The 20,247-nt window shown below is 38.8% G+C and overlaps 2 protein-coding genes across 19 annotated transcripts in view; one reads left to right on the top strand and one right to left on the bottom strand.

The window, feature by feature from the left end:
- The window catches only part of SYNE1 (spectrin repeat containing nuclear envelope protein 1), a 474,716-nt gene that overhangs the window by 363,708 nt on the left and 90,761 nt on the right, over positions 1 to 20,247 (bottom strand). For all 18 annotated transcript variants that reach the window (XR_008298258.1, XM_053222078.1, XM_053222079.1 and 15 more), the window contains exon 4: positions 6,012 to 6,107. Coding sequence is in view for 17 of the 18 variants with exons in the window: in XM_053222078.1 (XP_053078053.1) it covers positions 6,012 to 6,107 (96 nt within the window). In the remaining variant the exon portion in view is untranslated. The remainder of the gene's footprint in view (positions 1 to 6,011; positions 6,108 to 20,247) is intronic.
- Positions 11,236 to 12,114, top strand: LOC106976263 (40S ribosomal protein S3a-like). The gene is given in 2 exon segments (XM_027056621.2): positions 11,236 to 11,540; positions 11,543 to 12,114. Coding segments are annotated over 2 exon segments (789 nt in total). The 5' UTR covers positions 11,236 to 11,254; the 3' UTR covers positions 12,046 to 12,114.

The raw sequence follows: 20,247 nt of genomic DNA, 5'->3' as shown, positions 1-20,247 counted from the left end.
AATGTTAATTTTAAAACTCAAAGTAATTTCAACTAAGTAGATGTAATTAGCCTTTTACATTTGCAGGAAATAAATGGATAACTGTGGTGAAGTAATTTCTCCATGGTTGCATAGCTGGTAACCTGGTCCCTTCTCTATGACACCAAAACTCTACATAATCTCTCATTAAAACTCAAAAAACTGCCTATCTTTTAAATTCCAATTAATAGTGTATCAGGTAATGGTTTTTTGAAAAAAAAAAATTAATGTTTATTTATTTTTGACAGAGAGAGAGAGAGACAGAGCATGAGTGGGGAAGAGGCAGAGAGAGAGAGAGAGACAGAATCTAAAGCAGGCTCCAGGCTCTGAGCTATCAGCACAGAGCCCGACGTGGGGCTCGAACTCACAGACCATGAGATCATGACCTGAGCCGAAGTCGGACGCTCAATCGACTGAGCCACCCAGGCGCCCCGGTAATGGTTTCTATGATATGATTTTAAACAAATATTTAAATAGAAAATGTGATTTTTTTTTTTACTTTTTATTTGTCCTTTATTTGGGAACCCTTGTCGTGCATAATGGTCTCATATTTGGTCCATGCATGGCCCACTTGGTCATTTAATGAGTTATCTTCTGTAATGCAAAAAGCACCTATTAGCCTACCAACTAAGACAAAGCCAGGGCCTGGAAATGAAGTATGAAAGCCATTCCCCTAATATGACCACCACCACCGTCCATTCTATCCTCCTGCCTTCCTATACCCAAGACAACTATCATAAAATCCAGTTCAATGTTTTCCTTCTTATATAGATTCATTTCCTTTACATGCATTCATGAAAAGAATATCTATTTTAGTTTTTAACTTTATATAAAGGGATCATCGTATTAATCTTTTGAAGCTCACTTTCCCACATAATATTATATTGCTAAGACTCATCCATGTTGTTGCTGTCACTGTATTTCATTCACTTTGACAGCTCTTGGCCATCTTTTCTGCACTCCTTTTGATGTGACTCTTGGTTATTTCCAGATTATTTCTATTGTGACCTGCGCTGATAGATCATTTTTGTATACCCTATCTTTGGTACAAGTATCGAGTTTTTCTTGGTTGTAAACCTAAGAGTGAAATTGCTGGGTCAGAGGGAATGCGACTTTGAACTTCTGAAGTAATGCCAAACTTTTCCAAAGCGTTTGCGCTTCTTGCCATTCTTGTCAACAATAAGAATAATCCTATGGGTGCATGTCTTGTCTAACACTTCATTTTGACAGATATTGAAAAAAAATTCTTTCAGTTAAATGTATGTAACATGGTCTTTCACTGTGGTCTTCATTTGCATTTCCTGATCAACAATGATAGAACTTCTCTTCCTCTGTTCTTTGACAATGTTTCTTTTGTAAAATGCCCTTTCACATCTCTCACTCAGGTTTCCCTGTAGTTTGTACTGTTTCTATTTTGAAGATGTACTTTATATATTCTTGTCATAATCTTTTCTTAATCTTTTTACTACATGTATTGTGAATATATTCTACCCGTTTTTAACTTCTTTTGTCACTTTCTTTAAAGGTTTTTAATTTTAAAACATTTTTAATTTTAATAGCATCAAATGCAGCAATGCCTTGGTCTGTTTCTGGACTCTTGCATTTGTCAGTATGTCCATCCCTGTACCAATACCACACTATCTGAAGTTATGTAACTGTACTCTAAGACTTGATATCTGGTGGAGCAAACACCATGTGTCTACTTTTCTTGTTGGATGTCCCCTAGCAAAATGAGCAAGATATAAATATCTATTGTATTGTCCCTCTCCATTTGGCATCTATTTTTACACAATTTAATCTGCCCTAATATCGTGATCATAGTAGGCCTCAAACTCATAAAAGGCACTGGCCATATCTCATTCATCTTTGTTTTCCTTAGAGGGTAGAAGGTAGTGTCTTATCCATAATAGAACTCCAGAAACATTAGCTGGATGGATATTCAGTGGATAATGCCAAGCCCAGTTGCGGACTTGAGTTCTATTCTAAATATATGATCTATGGCTAATAAAGTCACCTGGTGAACATTCAGGGCTCTTTGATGCTCCAGATTTCCTAAGAGTGCCCACTGGACACTTTTTTTTACAGATCTATTTTCTTTTTAAATACTTTACTTAAGCATAATAACATACGACACTATATTAGCTTCAGGTATACAGATTAATGATTTAGTATTTGTATACTTTACAAAATGACCAGCACAATAAGTCTAGTTACCATACATGGAATTTTTTTATGATGACAACTTCCAAGATCTACTCTCTTAACAACTTTTAAATATATAATAAAATATTAGCAACTATAGTCACCATGCTGAAAGTACACCTCCATGACTTATTTATTCTATAAATAGAAGTTTGTACCTCTTGATCCCCTTCACCCATTTGGCCAACTCCAACTTCCCTCCCTTCTGGCAACTGCCAATCTATTCTTCGTATCTCTGAGTTTTGTTTTGTTATTTGTTTTATTTTTAGAATCTACAAATAAATAAAACCATAGAATCTTTGTCTTCTTCTGTCTTATCTCATTTAGTATAATATCCTTAACGTCTATCCATGTCATTGCAAATGACAAGAGTTCATTTTTCATGGCTGCATAGTATTCCATATATCTCACATCTTCTTTATCCATTCATCCATTGATAGACACTCAAGTAATTTCCATATATTGGCTATCGTAAATCATGCTGCAATGAGCATGGGGTTGCATATGTTTTGACTTAGTGTTTTGTTTTCTTTTATTGTGCACTTTTAAGTGAATTATTAGGCTTCTCCTGAATGCAAAGTATTAAGGAGTTTAAAAAAAGAGAGTTAACAAAATGGATAAGAAATAAGTTTCTCGGCAGTCCTTAAACTCTTCATGTTGCTTCTATTATTTCCAATTTTTCAACGGCAATTCCTCACATTCTTAAAAAAAATCCTAAGTGTGAAATTAAATTTAGTGTTCCTATATTTATGTGTGATTACAGATACATAGTCACTGATACATTTAAAGAGAAAATGTTCCACAAATAATCAAAGAATGTAGAGAAATCTAAGAACAGTAATTTAAAAGTTAAAGATACTCTAAGTCCTTAAATAAAATCATAGTTTTCTCAAGAGAGTCATAATAGGTTATTCAAGGAGACTAGATACTGTGATTCCACTCTCACCCTGAGATGCAGACAAGGCAGGGATACTAAGCCATTTGGCCACATTTCCCTGATGATCATGGTCAGAGTCAGAGTCCCAGGCTATGTGAACTCTGATGTTAAGCACAGTGTTGTTAATAGAGTTCTACCTATGAGATATTTTAGGATTTCTGAATAGTGTTAGAACTCTTGATGGAAATGCTCTTACCCACATTCTCCCTTTGAAAGCTCTACAAGAATTCCTGGGATACTCATTCCTTTTTAATTCATGCTTTTCATTTTAATGTGGTCCTGAATTATAATGTATACATATACAAAATTTAAATAACCATTTCCAAGGATTATTTATAATCTAAGAGCAATTTCATTTTACATAATTCAGCATCTTGGAGGGCTCAATACAAGTAAATAATAAAGGTTAAACTGGAAACTACCTTGTATGCTCAGTTCTTCTCTGCTAAGTGAGAAAGCGGAGATTCTTTTTGAAATCTCTTCTAGCTTCAAGGTCTTATAATTTATGTCTGAATGAGTAGGGTACTTAAACAGAAATAGGACTCTTATGTCAAAATATATACTTTTTCTAGAGTCATTTAGCTTGGCAATTAAATGCCCATCAAGCTTTCTGTACCCTGTTGGTCAAGTATACTGGCAAAATTATATTGACACAGAATGATACACCTCCTGAATACCCAACTGAATTGGAATGAAGATTCCTTTAACCTTTTAGTAAACAGCTTAATTCAGGAGGAAATAAAAAGATGCCCAATTATATCTGGCAATCAAGTGAGTATATATCTCAAGTCAATGATTTGACTTGACATCTGAATACTAATCTAGTTTATTTAGCTCATGCATATTTCAAATTGGCTTTTCATATATGTTTTGTTTGATTTCCCCCAAAGTAGAACCTGAGACCGGACTTGGATGCATGTAGTTTACTGTGGAGGTGATCCCAGGTAGCAAGAGTGAGGGGGGTGCATGGAGTGTGAGACAGGGAAGAAGAAAAATGCTATTGAGGGTTTCCACTGTGAGCAACTGGGCCTCAATCCTACTGGGGACTCAAGCACTCCATGAGACATGTGTAAATACGTCACAGAATTGTCTGCCTTCCCAATGCCAGACTGCAGCATTTATTCATGGACTCCCATCTCCATTGGTTGAAGGACCTTCGGGACCATTAACTCTTCTACACTTCAAGGCTGCTTTAAGCAACTTGTGCTTTTGATCAAAGCTATGAGGGTGGAAACCTGGAGGCAAGCTACCAGTGTTTGAGGCAAGATACTACTAGAGGGTGTAGGCAATGTCCCCCACTGTGTGAAGTCATTTGAAGCTGGAGGTGAGCTGAGATAGCACAAGGGCACCAGAAGCATCCACTACCACATGAATCAAGTTAGAGAGATGATTTACACAAAATTATTATCAGTTTGTAGTTTTTCAACAAACAACCCTATTTTGAGGATTCCACACAAAATTAACTGGAAATTTATGTTTAGGCAAATACACGTTTAAAAACTCACTTAACCAAGTTTCATGGCTGTGGAGCTGTTGTCAAGAAGCAATAGACAAAGAACAAATAAGTGCTCCCAATTTAGGACACTGTGTTCTAGCACGTCATACGACATTTCGAAGGTAATTTCCTGAGTATCTTTTCGTAATTATGACAGACATCATTTATAAGTGGTTATCTTTGCACACACTACTTACCTCTCTACTACTCTCAAATAACAAAACGTAAGCCAGAAAAAAAATGCAGATCTTTCTCGACTAACAATGGGGTTATATCCCGATAAACTCATTATAAGTTGGGAAAATTGCAAATCAAAATTGCATTTAATACACCTACACTACTGAACATCACAGCTTGGCCTAGCTCACCTTAAACGTGCTCAGATCACTGACATTAGCCTGCAGTTGGGCAAAATTCTCTAACTCAAAGCCAATCTTATAATGGAGTGTTTAATATTTCATGTAATTTATTCAGTACTGTACTGAAAGTGAAAAATAGAATGGCTATGTGGGTATAGAATGGTTAAGTGTACCAGTTCTTTCCCCTCATGACCGCATGGCTTACGGGGAGTGGTGCCTCCTTGCCCCTGCCCAGCATCACAAGAGGATCATCCTGTGCATTGTTAGCGCAGGAAAAGATCCAAATTCAAAATTCCAAGTATGGTTTTTAGTGAATGCATATTACTTTCACAACACTGTAAAGTCAAGAAGTCATTAAGTCAAACCACTGTAAGTTGAGGACTGTCTATACCTTATTATTAAGTAACATAGAAAAGTATATTCTGTAGTTCACTATCAATGTGGTTTTCACTTTGCTGGCTCCACTGCACAAAAAAAAAGCAAATGATTCTGAAGGTGCCGTTCCTGTGACAAATGACTGATGATGGAGGCTGTCCACAAGTGTATGAAAAATGTCATGCTGATCTCAAACTTAATTTTCAACAAACAAGTATATAAATAATACACAGTTATGGACCAACATTCCTTTCCAAAGGGAAAGCCAACTCGGTAAGTGAGGTCAATGTTAATCTGCAAGTAATTTTCCTGGATAGATACTGCATAAGATGCAGTAGTTAAGCATGATAGATAACTGATGAAGTTCTTTACTCTTCCTTCTAAGGTTGCTACTACTACATATAGAGTTTTAAATCCACTAAATGTGTGTGGGAACTAGAAAGGAAAGGTGTTCCCTGCTCCCGGAAGTGACTGATATATTCGGGGGTTGTGGAACACTAACACACTAGTATTCCCAGTGTATTACCCACTTTTATAGGACATCACCTTTTACACTCCCAACCCCACAACCTCCGAATCCCAAAAGGGAACAGTTTGACAATCTGGTCGCAGGAAAAATCCTTACCAGTTTCTGCCCAGACAGGACCTCCAGAAGAGCAAGCAGCTTAACGCCATCTTTCATGTCTTCAAAAAGATCATCTACCACCAGTGGGGGTTTCCGCTAGAAGATAAAAAAATGAATAAATGCAAAAAGTGCATCTTCTCTCTCTGACATACCTTTGCTACTCATTATGGTGAAATCTGGAGGAACAGTTTCTAAATACCCTAAATTCTTTATTTTGGATATGAGTGGCAATGACCAATTATAAGGAGAAAAACAACCTTTTGGAAATAAACATACTCAAAAACCTCAGGAGAATTTTTTGAATGTTTATTTATTTTGAGAGGAATAAAAGACAGGGGAGGGGGGTAGGGCAGAGAGAGAGAGAGAGAGAGAGAGAGAGAGAGAGAGAATCCCAAGCAGGCTCCACATTTGGAGCAGAGCCCCATTTGGAGCTCGATCTCACCAACCAATCTCACCCGCCCTGAGATCATGACCTGAGCCGAAGAATCCCACTCTTAACGGACGGGGCCACCCATCTGCCCTGAAAACCTGAGGAGACTTCATGCTTGGACTTTCATATACATACCAGCTTCTTTCTAGAAAGGAATTTTTAAGACTCAAATGGTAGGGAATAAGGAAAGGAAAAGAAGTCACTATCAACATAAAAGATAAGCGAGACATTAACACAGGACCTAAGCAGGGAAGAGGAGATGGCCAGAGACACTGGACCAACCTCCACACTTCACTGTGGGTGAGCACAGAACCCGGGCTTTCCCAAGCCCAACACTTCTGAGGCCCATTCTAGCCACACTAATAGCCTTAGGTCAGTGGCCAGCTGCTGGAGCACCGTGAGCACAAGCAAGGTTGCAGATTTAGTCTCCAGTGGGTTAGCTGGCCATGTTCTGTGTCTCCACCTGACAAATGTAGCACAGCTTCTCTCACGATGTGTCACTGAACCCAGAGGATCATGGGCACAGATCACAGGCTGATCAGTGCAGATCCACCACTGCTGGAAAAGTAAGTCAAAGCCCATTTTCAATTCATGGGGGGTCTTTTATTTTTTACAAAGGTAGTTGAAATGCCCAATGACTGGGGTTCATCAAACTTTAAAAAAATTTTTTTTAATGTTTATTTATTTTTGAAAGAGAGAGAGAGAGAGAGACAGAGCATGAGTGGGGGAGGGGCAGAGAGAGAGGGAGACACAGAATCCGAAGCAGGCTCCAGGCTCCGAGCTGTCAGCACAGAGCCTGACGTGGGGATTGAACTCACCAACCGTGAGATCATGACCTGAGCCGAAGTTGGACACTCAACCAACCGAGCCACCCAGGTGTCCCGGTCAAACTTTTAATTAAGGTCTATCTTGGCTCAGACAAAAGCAAAGAAGTGCTGATGCCAGTGGAGGTCAGGTGTCCCCAGAATTCTACAGAATAAGAATTTTCCATTTATCACCTGGGTTCAAGCTCTACAGCTTTCTGCTTCTCACTGAACCATGTGAAAAGCCTAATGCCATATTCCTGACTTTCAATTGTCTTTCTTTCTAAAAAAGAAAAAGTTCTATTTACAGATACTTAATCACCAAACATTTTATTGAAATGAGACTTTTTTTCTTTACGCACTGATATGGAGCATTCCTATTTCTCCTATGACTGCATGAATTACAGCCTCTGAATGGCACAATTCTAATTTTAAATGCATTTTCTCTCTCTATAAAATGAACAGCTGAAAACATTTTGTTCTTATGCTGTGAAATACACATTCAAAAATAACAGGTTTTCATTTTCAGGCTTTCTCCTTTAAATTCCACTATTCACACTGCTTATAATTTATATAGGAAAAATGTAATAATGATTTTATATTATAAGCATATAAATAAAATTATTCAGAATAAAGTGAGCTACATTGAAAACTAATCAGTATGATAAGAATCAAAATTATTGTATTAGCTATATACATATGTATATCATTAAATAAGGCCTATTTATCATTCATAATGTCCATTTGTATCCTTTTTAAAATTTTTTAAATGCTTATTTATTTTTAATAGAGAGAGAGAGAGAGCTTGAACGAGCAAAGGGCAGAGAGAGAGGGAGACACAGAATCTGAAGCAGGCTCCAGGCTCTGAGCTGTCAGCATAGAGCCTGACGCAGGGCTTGAACCCACGAACTGCAAGATCATGACCTGAGCCAAAGTTGGATGCTTAACTGAGCCACCCAGGCACCTGCATTTGTATCCTAATCATGTAAATACAGTGTAACAATGAGGAAAAGTTAATAAATATGTGATATATTCAGTGAACAAATGCAAATGAAGTTTTTCTTAGATTGTTATCCTGAAAATATATAAAGGAAATGAAACAAAGCAGGGAATTTTCTTGAAATAATAAAAATTCCAAGAGATTTGACACATACAAAAAATCGCATCCATCCATCCATTCTACCTTTACACGCAAACTCATCTCTGCCACTTTGAAGGACATTTTTTCTTGACCCCACTTCTGCCTCTCATGTTTCTCTTCTTGCATCTCCACTGGTGTCCCTCATGCTTCCTCTCTCGTCTGGTTGCTCCTACACATGCTCCTGGATGTAATCTTCGGGTAAGCAGTGACCACTGAACAACTCAGCCCATTGGCCCCTCTCTGCGTCGACTGCTGGTACCAAACTCTCCTTGATCTTTCTTCCCCAAACCTCCTTGATCAGTCTGCCTGGTGCACAAGCCTCTTTTCCTTCTCTCCCGCCTTTCTTTCTGACTGTGGCCACTCGCCAAGCTCAATCCTGTCTCCTCTGTTCTTTACAAAATTTTGTCCAGGTAGATAGGACTCTTGAAGCCTTCCTTCCAGGTAAATGTTCTCTTCTGAACATTGTTGAGTACATGACAGGCACTCAATGTTCGTATTGTTGGCTGAATGACTGCCTGAATGAATGAATAAATGTACTTTTCTAAAAAAATATCTTTGTAGGTCCTATGCCCATATTAATGGCTCTTAAAATGTGGTACATATATAATGGGTAAAGAAAATATTCTTTGCTTTCTAGGCAATCAGACTGCAACACAACAGAGACACAGAAGTATCTTGTGTCTCCATGTTTTGTTCAGAGTAGGCACGTGTTAAATATTTGTTGAAGGAATGAATGACGTTTCCAGTCTGTGCATGATAAAGAATGGTAGATGGTTTTTATTTCAAGAGTAGATACTCAGAATATTGTCACTTTTCTCTTTCTCCATTTAGCAAATTCCTGCTCAATTTTCATACTTACTTATACTTAATCTTTTTCAGTCTTCCGACGGGAATTAAGTACTTCTTTGGCCCCAAGTACATTGTTTAGGTTAGGATGATCGTGTTGCATTACAGTTAGTTATTTACAAATCTGTGTCCTTAGGAACTCAGACAGTGGGTCTTCTTGAAGATAAGGAAGAAGTTGGATGTATCTTTGTATACCTAATACCAGGCAAAGTGCTTAGCACTAGTCAGCAGTAAACATGTAAATCGTGAGTGAATAACACTCAACAGGGATATGCGATGCTTGTTTGCAAATATCTTTGGGATTCTTAGAGATGCCCATAAATAAGATCGTAGTGCAGAATTTCTCTTTTTATAGGAAATATGAGTTGTTCTGGAAATTTTTCCTCCAGTGTCTTCCTACACAAAATAAAGAAATGTAGTCTGGTGGCTATTAACAGTCTAAATAGAAATTGGGAGAAAATATTTCTCCTTAAAATAAAAATGTTTAAAAAATGTTTATATCAGGGGTGCCTGGATGGCTCAGTTGGTTAAGCGTCCGACTTTGGTTCAGGTCATGATCTCATTCTGTGGGTTTGAGCTCCACTCAGACTCTGTGCTGACAGCTCAGAGCCTGGCCCTGCTTCACATTCTATGTCTCCCTCCCTCTCTGTCTTCCATTCCCCTGCTCATGCTCTGTCTCTCTCAATGTGTCTCTCAAAAATAAACGTTAATAATTTTTTTTAATTTTTTTACATTTGTTTATTTTTGAGAGACAGAGTGAGACAGAGCGTGAGCAGGGGAGGGGCAGAAAGAGAGGGACACACAGAATCCGAAGCAGCCTCCAGGCTCTGAGCAAGCAGTCAGCACAGAGCCTGATGTGGGACTCGAACCCACAAACCAGGAGATCATGACCTGAGCCGAAGTTGGACGCTCAACCGACTGAACCACTCAGGTGCCCCAACGTTAAGAATTTTTTAATTTAAAAAATAAAAAGATGTTTTATATCAATTTAATTTGTAATGCACAGGTATCATATTTTCAACACACTGATTATAGGGCCAAGCATTATGTAATCAATTTTTTACTTAATGCCTCAACTAGTAAAAGAGGGAGAAAAATAAACTTCTGGCCAGCCTTACTGCAAAGAGCTGGCAAAATAATACTAGAGAATGATCTTTATATTTCTACAAGTTCTATCCAATTGCATATAACGTAAATATTGTGCACAATCCACAAAAACACTTATCAAAAATTACACCAGAATAAAAATGTTCTAGCAATTATTGGACAAGTTTTCCTATCCCATTTTGCACAAAGAATTATTTACATATAGCAACTGACCAACTAATGGAGTCATTTACCATTGTCACTAAATCACAGTTATTTTCTGTGACAGTGTTTTAATAGTAATAATAAAAAAAACCTTTCAGCTAAAATGTTTCTCCTGTCACATGTATAAATAGTTATAGCACCAATCTGATTACTCTGGCAGGATTCAGGTCACAGTACTCGCCGGCAAAAGAAAGAGTTGGAAATGAAGGTAACTTACTGGAGCCTGACTTAATGAAAAATCGATATGATATAGTTTTGTGCTGATTGCCCACTTATTTTCAGTTTTAAGCACCAGGCAGAAATCTATCAAGCACTTTTCAAGACCACAATTATCATTTTTAAATTATAGTTAAGGTAAAACCGTAATAAGCTTTTATTGGGGGGCAGTATTTTTTAAAATTGTATTCTCCTTGGCCTTGTCCGTCACATTTAGATATTCTATAGTGGAACCAAAATATATTCATACTGAATCTGAGGTTGTTCAAGGAAGGGAACTTCCCAACTGTGTCGAGGGGAGAGAAAGATAAAGATGGGAGAGAACAAAAACGAGAAAGAGATACTTCACTTCTGTGGTTACTCCCTTCTATCAGCTCTCTTCAAACTAGGTTTAAACCTTAACTTCCAGAGGTCACGTAGATGGCACGCCTAGCCCCGTACGCCTAAGTTCTCGCGCGAGTTACACTTCCGCCCTTTTGGCTCCCTGAGCAGCGCCATGGCAGTAGGCAAGAACAAGCGCCTTACGAAAGGCGGCAAAAAGGGAGCCAAGAAGAAAGTGGTTGATCCATTTTCAAAGAAAGATTGGTATGATGTAAAAGCACCAGCAATATTTAATGTAAGAAATATTGAAAAAACACTAGTCACGAGAACTCAAGGAACCAAAATCGCATCTGATGGCCTTAAGGGTCATGTGTTTGAAGTAAGCCTGGCTGATTTGCAGAATGATGAAGTTGCATTTAGGAAATTCAAGCTAATTACTGAAGATGTTCAGGGCAAAAACTGCCTAATTTCCATGGCATGGATCTTACCCGGGACAAAATGTGCTCCATGGTCAAAAAATGGCAGACCATGATTGAAGCTCACGTTGATGTCAAAACTACCGATGGGTATTTGCTTCGTCTCTTTTGTGTCGGTTTTACTAAAAAACGCAACAATCAGATTCGGAAGACCTCTTATGCTCAGCACCAACAGGTCCGCCAAATTCGGAAAAAGATGATGGAAATCATGACCCGAGAGGTGCAGACAAATGACTTGAAAGAAGTTGTCAATAAATTGATTCCAGACAGCATCGGAAAAGACATAGAGAAGTCTTGTCAGTCTATTTATCCACTTCATGATGTCTTCGTTAGAAAAGTAAAAATGCTGAAGAAGCCCAAGTTTGAATTGGGAAAGCTAATGGAGCTTCATGGTGAAGGTGGCAGTTCTGGAAAAGCTACTGGGGATGAGACCGGTGCTAAAGTTGAGCGAGCTGATGGATATGAGCCACCAGTCCAAGAATCTGTTTAAAATTCAGACATTTAATGGTGACAAATAAAAAATCTTATTTGTGATGTTTAAAAAAAAAAAATAAATAAACCTTAACTTCCAGCTCTAAGAGGACTGTCTGGTCTAAAAGTCCCTAGAAACGCTGGGAAGATACACATGCCTCTGTGACTGGCTAATACCCTTGGTAGTTAACTCATTACTGAAACAGACTTCACAGAACTTTTTTCTCTATTTCTTCTACTCTTCCTTTATTTTGCTAAGCAGCTCCTTTAAAGACATGTAATGAGATTCAAAGTTCATCCCTGATATTTATGGAATGTAAAAGTACGGGTATCCTTGACATAATTTTTACTGACCAGTTCCCTATCTGGGGAAAATATCCTATTCTCTAACATTGTGTGTCTGTGTGTGTGTGTGTGTGTGTGTGTGTGTGTGTGTGTGTGTGTATCTTGTGTCACTTTACTAGTCTATAAGCATCAACACATTTTTAAGCCCTATCTACCATCTATTTTCATATTTTTATTCATGAAAGGATGACCATGTTTGCTATACCACATGTTTATTTTATGACCCTAGAAACAATGATATTACTTGGAGGAAAAGGAATAAGAGAATAATTTTAATGAAAAAAAGGTATCATATAACTATTTGGCATGAAATAAAAATTTAAGAAATCTTTTGAATCACATTTAAAAATTATATATGAAATGAAAAATGTTGATGCACAAAGTATGACAAAGTAGTCACACTGTAGATTACATACATGAATTCTAATATTTACTAGATATTATGATTCTGTGGCTTAGAGATTATACATTCTAATTCAGTAGGTATTTAAATATGAATGAAGGGGGAAAAAGAAGGTAGGAAAGAAGGAATAATATACTGTTGAACATCTCCATATGTCAAGCACTATGCTGAGGGCTTATACATGTTATCTCATGGAATATTCATAACCACCACCTATGGGAAATCACCTCCTCTTTCAAAGAAGGAATCTGAATCTGAGAGGTTCAACCATGGGCCTAGATCACACCTCTAGTACATGATTATATTTCAGCCACCTGTTAGATAGGAAGTTCACTATAAAAATGAAGGTATTCACTTAACTATTTCCTGAATGAAACATAAACCTATAAATGTGATTTTTATTTAATATCAGTATGAAAAGTATTAACTAATTAGCAAAGTGCCTGCCACTCTACTAGAAGCAAAATATTAACAGCAAACCACTTTTAAATGTGAATGGACATAAGAAAGTCTAAAAAGTAATAACAGAAGCATTATGTATATAAACACATATTGGCATGGACAATAAGTTGGCCTAATTCATACCGTATCCCCTAATGGTCATGTTTGTGCTATTGCTCTGTCTTTTGTTACATGACTGACCTGAGCTGCACCCATCACCTTCTCTGCTTGGATCCAGAAGATGGCTGGAGTTAAGTTGTCACCGGGCAATGACCTAAATACAATTTTTATCGGGTCCTGCTGTTGAGGCCCAAGAAACACTTGCCTCTGTCTTTCTGAAGATTGGGTCAGTCAGTGTGTCAAGTTCCTCAAGACCATCCTCAGCTCTATGACTCACTAGAAGGGCCCACAGGACTCAAAAGAGCTATTATATTCATGGTTACAATTTATTACAGTGAATGGACACAATTTATTACAGTGAATGGACACGATAATATCAGCAAATGGACAAGGCTCATGAAGCAGAGTCCAGGAGAAAAGATATAGGACTTTCCAGAGATGAGTGACCTGTTCTCTCACAGTGTAAGTACATAGGAACATGCCTCATTTTTCCCAGGATGCTATGGGATGTTGCCTAATTTTTCCCAGGATGCTACGGGATGATAAGTGTGAAGTGTTGCCAAACAAAAAAGCATGCTCAAGCCCCAGTGCTCAGGTTTTTATTGGATGCCTGTCCCTGAGGCATACAGTGCTTTCATAAATGACCTCAGCTACTCAGATTCCATCCAGCCCTTCTCCTATCCCTGTTTCCCCAGCAAAACCAGGTACATGTTCACCATAAAACACATTGTTATGATAAATTGATCTCATCAAAGTGTACAGCAGGCCTAAAGTCTGGGCATACAAAATACTCCTTTCAGGCAGAATATTCCAAGTGCTCAGAGCTTATGTCCCAAGAGCCAGTCAAGGGCCATTCCCAAAGACAGGTCTTTATTTGGAATATACAGAATTTGAGCAACCCATGCCTGCTGAGCTAACCTTTCCTGCCTGGTCAGAATGTACCCTTTCAATCGATTTCCCTTCTTGGTTAAATAGTTTTAAATCAAGTTCATTTACTTGCAACAAAATAAAGCACACTGACAGGAGGGTCTATTTTGCTATTACTTTGTAAACACTTTCTGACTGTAACAATTTACAGTTCAGTGTCCTTCGACTCGTACTCCATGATAAGATCCACATAAGTGACCGAAAATATATCTATGCTTTATTGTTGAGAGTGTGCATTTTCAGGGGAACCTAACTGTATTTGATGTAAAAAATGTTTTGTAACCTTTTCACCAATTGATATCGGTAAATGAAGAAGGCAGACACAGGTGAATGTTGCTGATAAACCATTAAACACAAAGACAGATGATAGATAGATGATAGATAGATAGATAGATAGATAGATAGATAGATGATAGATAGAGCCACTTTACATGGACAACCGTATGCCTATATCCAAAAATAACAAAAATGGTAACACACTAAAAACATTTTTACCACTTTAAAGTTTGCAATCATATGCACAATCATATGTACAATCATATGCACCTCAAATAAGGTAAAGGCAGCACTGGGTGTTAGGTTGCATTGAGAAATGGAGAAGAGTACAAATCTACCTCAAAACATTACGAGCATATCATCATTTCATCAACAGATATCTACACATCTGCTAGAATCTTAGAGTGCCTTAGCCTCAAATATCACACAGTGATCAACGAGATTTACGGCATGCAAGATTTAGCTTTGAGCAAATAAAAGGGTAAAATCTCCTGTTTCATGCCAGCACCAACCCGTGTCCTAATTTCCCATCATGACTTTTAATCTCACAACAACTGGGCATTCTTTGACTGAACGCTTTTCCTCTGAGGGAAAGAGCTCTCAAAACATTTTATGACACACACAAAAGCTCTAGCATTTTATTTTAAAGTACTAATACACATCCTAAGGGTTAAAATTTGAGGGGCACTTGGGTGGCTCAGTTGGTTAAGCGTCCAACTTTGGCTCAGGTCATGATCTCCCGGTTCACGAGTTCGAGGCCTCAGTCGGGTTCTGTGCTGACAGCTTACAGCCTGGAGCCTTTTTCAGATTCTGTGTCTCCCTCTCTCTCTCTCTCTGCCCCCTCCTCCACTCATACGGTCTCTCTCTCCCTCTTACAAATTAATAAACATTTAAAAAAATTAAAATTTGTGATTGCTGGATACCCACCGATACCAATAACTAAAAAAGACCTAAAGTAAAAGCCCATGGCACAGATTACTCTCAACTCCAATGGAGATACACACACACTGCTGAGCGCTATGTCAGGTTTGCTGAAAAGAACACAAAATCACGGCCTAAAATACTCTGAAAATGGCCTTCTGCACAGGCTGCAGAGAGGTCTCAAGACAAAGGGAGGTTGGCAAGGTGTGCTCTGTGCACCCTTGACGTCTCTGTATAGAGAATGACCCGTCACTTCTAGAGCCAGACAAACCATTACCTCTGGTTTACATACGTTTCAGGAAGGAACGATGTCACAGGCTGCAGGACAGTATATGGGGAAAAATCCCATCCCAGGACCAGTCTATAGTGTTCACATTCTCTGATGGTCATCTGATGGGTGGGAGCAGCAAGTTAAACAACAGGAACAGAGAGGAGAGTGGGAAGGGAAGAGGGGTTGACCGGCAGATGTGGAGTGAGTTACCTCCCTAAAGATTGGCTAAGAGCCCAACCACACTAAAATGTCTAAAACCGCCACCGTATCTTTGGACCAGAGCAGTCAAACCATGATTATAACCGCCGGCAGTAGCCACGTCAAATTAATTCAATGTCTACAAGTTTCGCCATCTTATTCGGAAAATCTAATCAGATGTTTCCAACATTTCCAGAAACAAGGTGAAGTAACTTAAAACTTTTGTGTGTAATCTCTTCCTCTTTCACCGCCTTCATAAAAACACTATTGTGATTATTTTCCACCTCTGCTTGTCAAAGGTGAGAAGACAGCTCCCGTTCTGTTCTGTTTCCTCTGACAGATAGTTCTAATCATTTCCACTTCCTTAATTACTTAATTTATTTCCAAATACATATCCCAAAGGCAATGACTACTTCTCAGCCCAACTTTAAATCTGCTTGGAAAACTCTGCCCTTAACAATTTACATGTGTAATCAAATTCTTTCTACTACACAGCATAAAAGAATCATGCTCCCCAAGTTATTTGTTTTATTTGGTGCAGAGTTGGGGTCATCGTTTACTCTTCTCCTTTGCTCAGACACCATCTCTGCTCCATCAACAAATCTTGGTGGCTTTCTTTTCAAAGCTCACCCAGAATCCAACCACTTCTCACCACCTTCACTGCTTATTACTTTGGTCCAAGCCACCAGTCTCTTGCCTGGATGACTTCGACAGCCTCCTAACGTATGTCCCTCCTTGCACCCTTGCCCCTCTTCACTCTATTCTCAACATAACACCCTCTTTGTCTTCTTGACTATCCATCACCCGCATCAGGATATAAGCACCGTGATGCGAGGATTTTTTTCTTCTGTTTTGTTCACTGCTACATTCTTGGTACCTAGAACACTGCCAAGTAGGTAAACACCATGTTAAAATATTTAATGAATAAATGTATGAATAGAGTGTATTCCTAAGAGAAGGAGCTTTGACAAACACTATCAAAATGTTTATTCACTTGCATAGAAGTTGCTACATCTATATCTATGTTATTACCAATGAATTAACAAAGGATGTTCTTTTTTTTTTTAAATGTTTATTCATTTTTGAAAGAGAGAGACAGAGCACAAGCAAGGGCAGGGCAGAGAGAAAGGGGGACACAGAATCCGAAGCAGGCTCCAGGCTCTGAGCTGTCAGCACAGAGCCCAACGTGGGGCTCGAACTCACCAACTGTGAGATCATGACCTGAGCCGAAGTCACATGCTCAACCCACTGAGCCACCCAGGAGTTCTAAAAGGGCTACTCATTTTGAAATGACAATTTTCCTTTGTAATCTTTTAGTTACATATTTGGAAATAACAAATGCTTAGGATCATCAAACTAAAGTAGTTTTAGAAAACAACTAAAGAATTATTTTAGGGGAGCCTGAGTGGCTCAGTTGGTTAAGCATCTGACTTCAGGTTAGGTCATGATCTCACAGTTTGTGAGTTCGAGCCCCACATCAGGTTCTGTGCTGACAGCTCAGAGCCTGGAGCCTGGAGCCTGCTTCGGATTCTGTGTCTCCCTCTCTCTCTGCCCTCCCCTGCTCATGCTCGCGCGCTCTCTCTCTCTCTCTCTGTCAAAAGTAAACAAACATTTAAAAAATTTAAAGAATTATTTTAGAGGGGGAATTACTGCATTTTCCTTTTCCTCTTTGCTTCTTTTTGTCCTAATCTTAGTTCAATTAATGGTCCCACTAAAGGATGTATAAGGAAACAGACGGAGATAAAATGCAATTATGAAAGTGTTTCTATATTATCTTTTAACACCGTTGATGGAAAGACAGCTGAAGAAGTTAGCAGCCACAGAAGAGATACTTTAGGACTCTGAAGATGTCAAAGTCATCATTAGCATAGACTATTAAAAGAAAACATGGAAAGTCAAAAGCGTTCCTTTTCAAGGAGTTTATGAATCTAACGTGATATTTTAAGACAAAATGTGCTCTTACTGGAATGTATTATGGGTTGAATTGCACCCCTTCTCGCCAAGATACGTGGAAGTTATAAGCCCCAGTACTTCCGAATGTGATCTTCTTTGGAAACAGGGTCTTTGGAGAGGTAATCAGCTTAGAATAAAGTCATCAGGATGGGACCTTATCCAATATGACCAGTATCCTTATATGAAGGGGAAATCTGGACACAGACCCAGACAGACCCAGAGGCAGGGTCTGGACTGATACAACTGTGAGCCAAGGACCCTCAGATACTTCAGACACCACCAGAAGCTAGGAAGCCACAAGGACGGATTCTCTCCAGGGTGTCAGAGGGAGCATGGCTGTCTAGCCTTGAGGAAATTCCCCATCTGAAGCCACCCAGTATGGGGCGTTTTGTTATGTAAATTTTGCAAATGAATACAGAACCCAAATGATGTTTTATGATACTCTTTTTTAAGTTCTTCTAAAAAGTGGGGAAATGCTCATACCATGCCTGAGGTCATCCAAAAGGCAGTAGTTAAAATGTTTAGTGTCTATTCTTGGGGTGCCTCGGTCGGTTAAATATCCAACTCTTGATTTTGGCCCAGGTCATGATCTCATGGTTCTTGGGATCGAGTCCCAGGTCAGGGTCTGCACTGACAGCTTTCAGAGCCTGCTTGGGATTGATTCGCGCTCTCTGTCTGTTCTTTCCCTGCTCTCTCTCTCTCTTTCTCTCTCTCTCTCAAAATAAATAAATAAACTTAAAAAAATAAACAAAATAAAATGCTTAGTGTTTATTCTTAATAACCTCATAGGTCTGGCAGATGGAGAAAGGGCTGTTCCTTGCATATTGGAACATGCACTAAACAGGAACACTAAACCATGAGACTAAACTATTTGGGACCTATTTGTTTTTCCCAAAGGATTTAGTATCAAACCATATATTCATTTACAGCAAACACCATGAAGATTGAAATACAAATAGAGCATTCCATTCTATTTGATGAAATGAGAAAAAATGTGAAACTACACAATTTTGAAACCAGTGGTAATGTCAAGGTTACTTATACTATCTTTTTCTAATTAAAAACCTAACTTCCTGGGACACTTGGGTGGCTGAATTGGTTAAGCATCTGACTCTTGATTTCTGGTCAAGTCATGATCTCATAGTTTGTGGGTTTGAGCCCCAGTATCTGTGCTGACAGCACAGGGTCTGCCTAGGATTCTCTCTCTCCCTCTCTCTGCCCCTCCCCCACTCTCTGTCCAAAAATAAACTTAAAAATGAAAACAAATAATCTAATTTCCTGTAAAAGTTTTCTGAAAAACACATCTTTAAGTTGTTTCCTTCGGGGGCCAAGGTGGCACTATATAGTGACGACAGCCTATAGATCTTGCATAAAGTTCAGGAATTTGCTATGATAAGTAAATTTTTTAATTATTTTTAATGTTTTATTTATTTTTGATAGACACAGAGAGAGAGAGAGAGCAGGAGAGGGGCAGAGAGAGAGGAGACAGAGGATCCAAAGCAAGCTCTGTGCTGACAGTAGTGAGCCCAATGTAGCTCAAACTCACAAACCATGAGATCATGATCTGAGCCAAAGTCGGACATTCAACCGACTGAGCCACCCAGGTGCCCCAAGATAAATTTTAAAATGCGAAAGAACTAACATCTTTTTAATGGTCATTTTTTAAAACATTTATCCCAACATAAATTCTTTGCTCGAAAATGGAGACTACCCTGTTAGATCTAAAAAACATGGCCGCCATTAGGTAGGAATTTCCTCAAATTCAAGTCTACCTCAACTCTGTCTTCCTCTCCATGTTGATACCAAATTTAGGCACATCCACACTCACCCTTCCTATTTCCACCCTGGTTTCAGAGAAGGAGAGATGACTCTCCTCTGGTACACACCTACAGGTTCCACCTGTGCTCTTGATTTTCTCTCCCACCTTGCCTCCTTGAGATCCTGTATCTCTGAAATGACTTTCTTTCCCTTCTTTTGCAGCCTCTTCCTCCCTGTTAGTTCTTGATCATACCCTTAATAGACACACCTTAAAATTACCCCTTATTAAGACAGCTCTTACCAAACCCCATGCCCTGTTTTAGCTGATGCTCTAGCACACGAATAAGTAATGTACATTCAGTGTCCTAACATCCTTCCCTCTCATTTACTCATCAATTTGCCAGTCTGATTTCTGTTACAACATGGCTACTCCCCATGGTGGCCAATGACTTCCTAACTGCCAAATCAAATGGGTTTATCTCTACTGAGTAATTTCTCTGTCTAAAACTGGACTACTAGCTTTCCTCCAAGCCCATTGTATTCTCTATGTATGTGAATGATCTTAATCATTTGCTCGTATCAGAAATCTACATGTCATTCTTGACTCT

Source organism: Acinonyx jubatus, chromosome B2 (genome assembly GCF_027475565.1).
Source record: "Acinonyx jubatus isolate Ajub_Pintada_27869175 chromosome B2, VMU_Ajub_asm_v1.0, whole genome shotgun sequence".
NCBI lineage: Eukaryota > Metazoa > Chordata > Mammalia > Carnivora > Felidae > Acinonyx > Acinonyx jubatus.
Note: the sequence above shows the minus strand (reverse complement) of the source record. Positions and strands in the feature narration are given on the sequence as shown.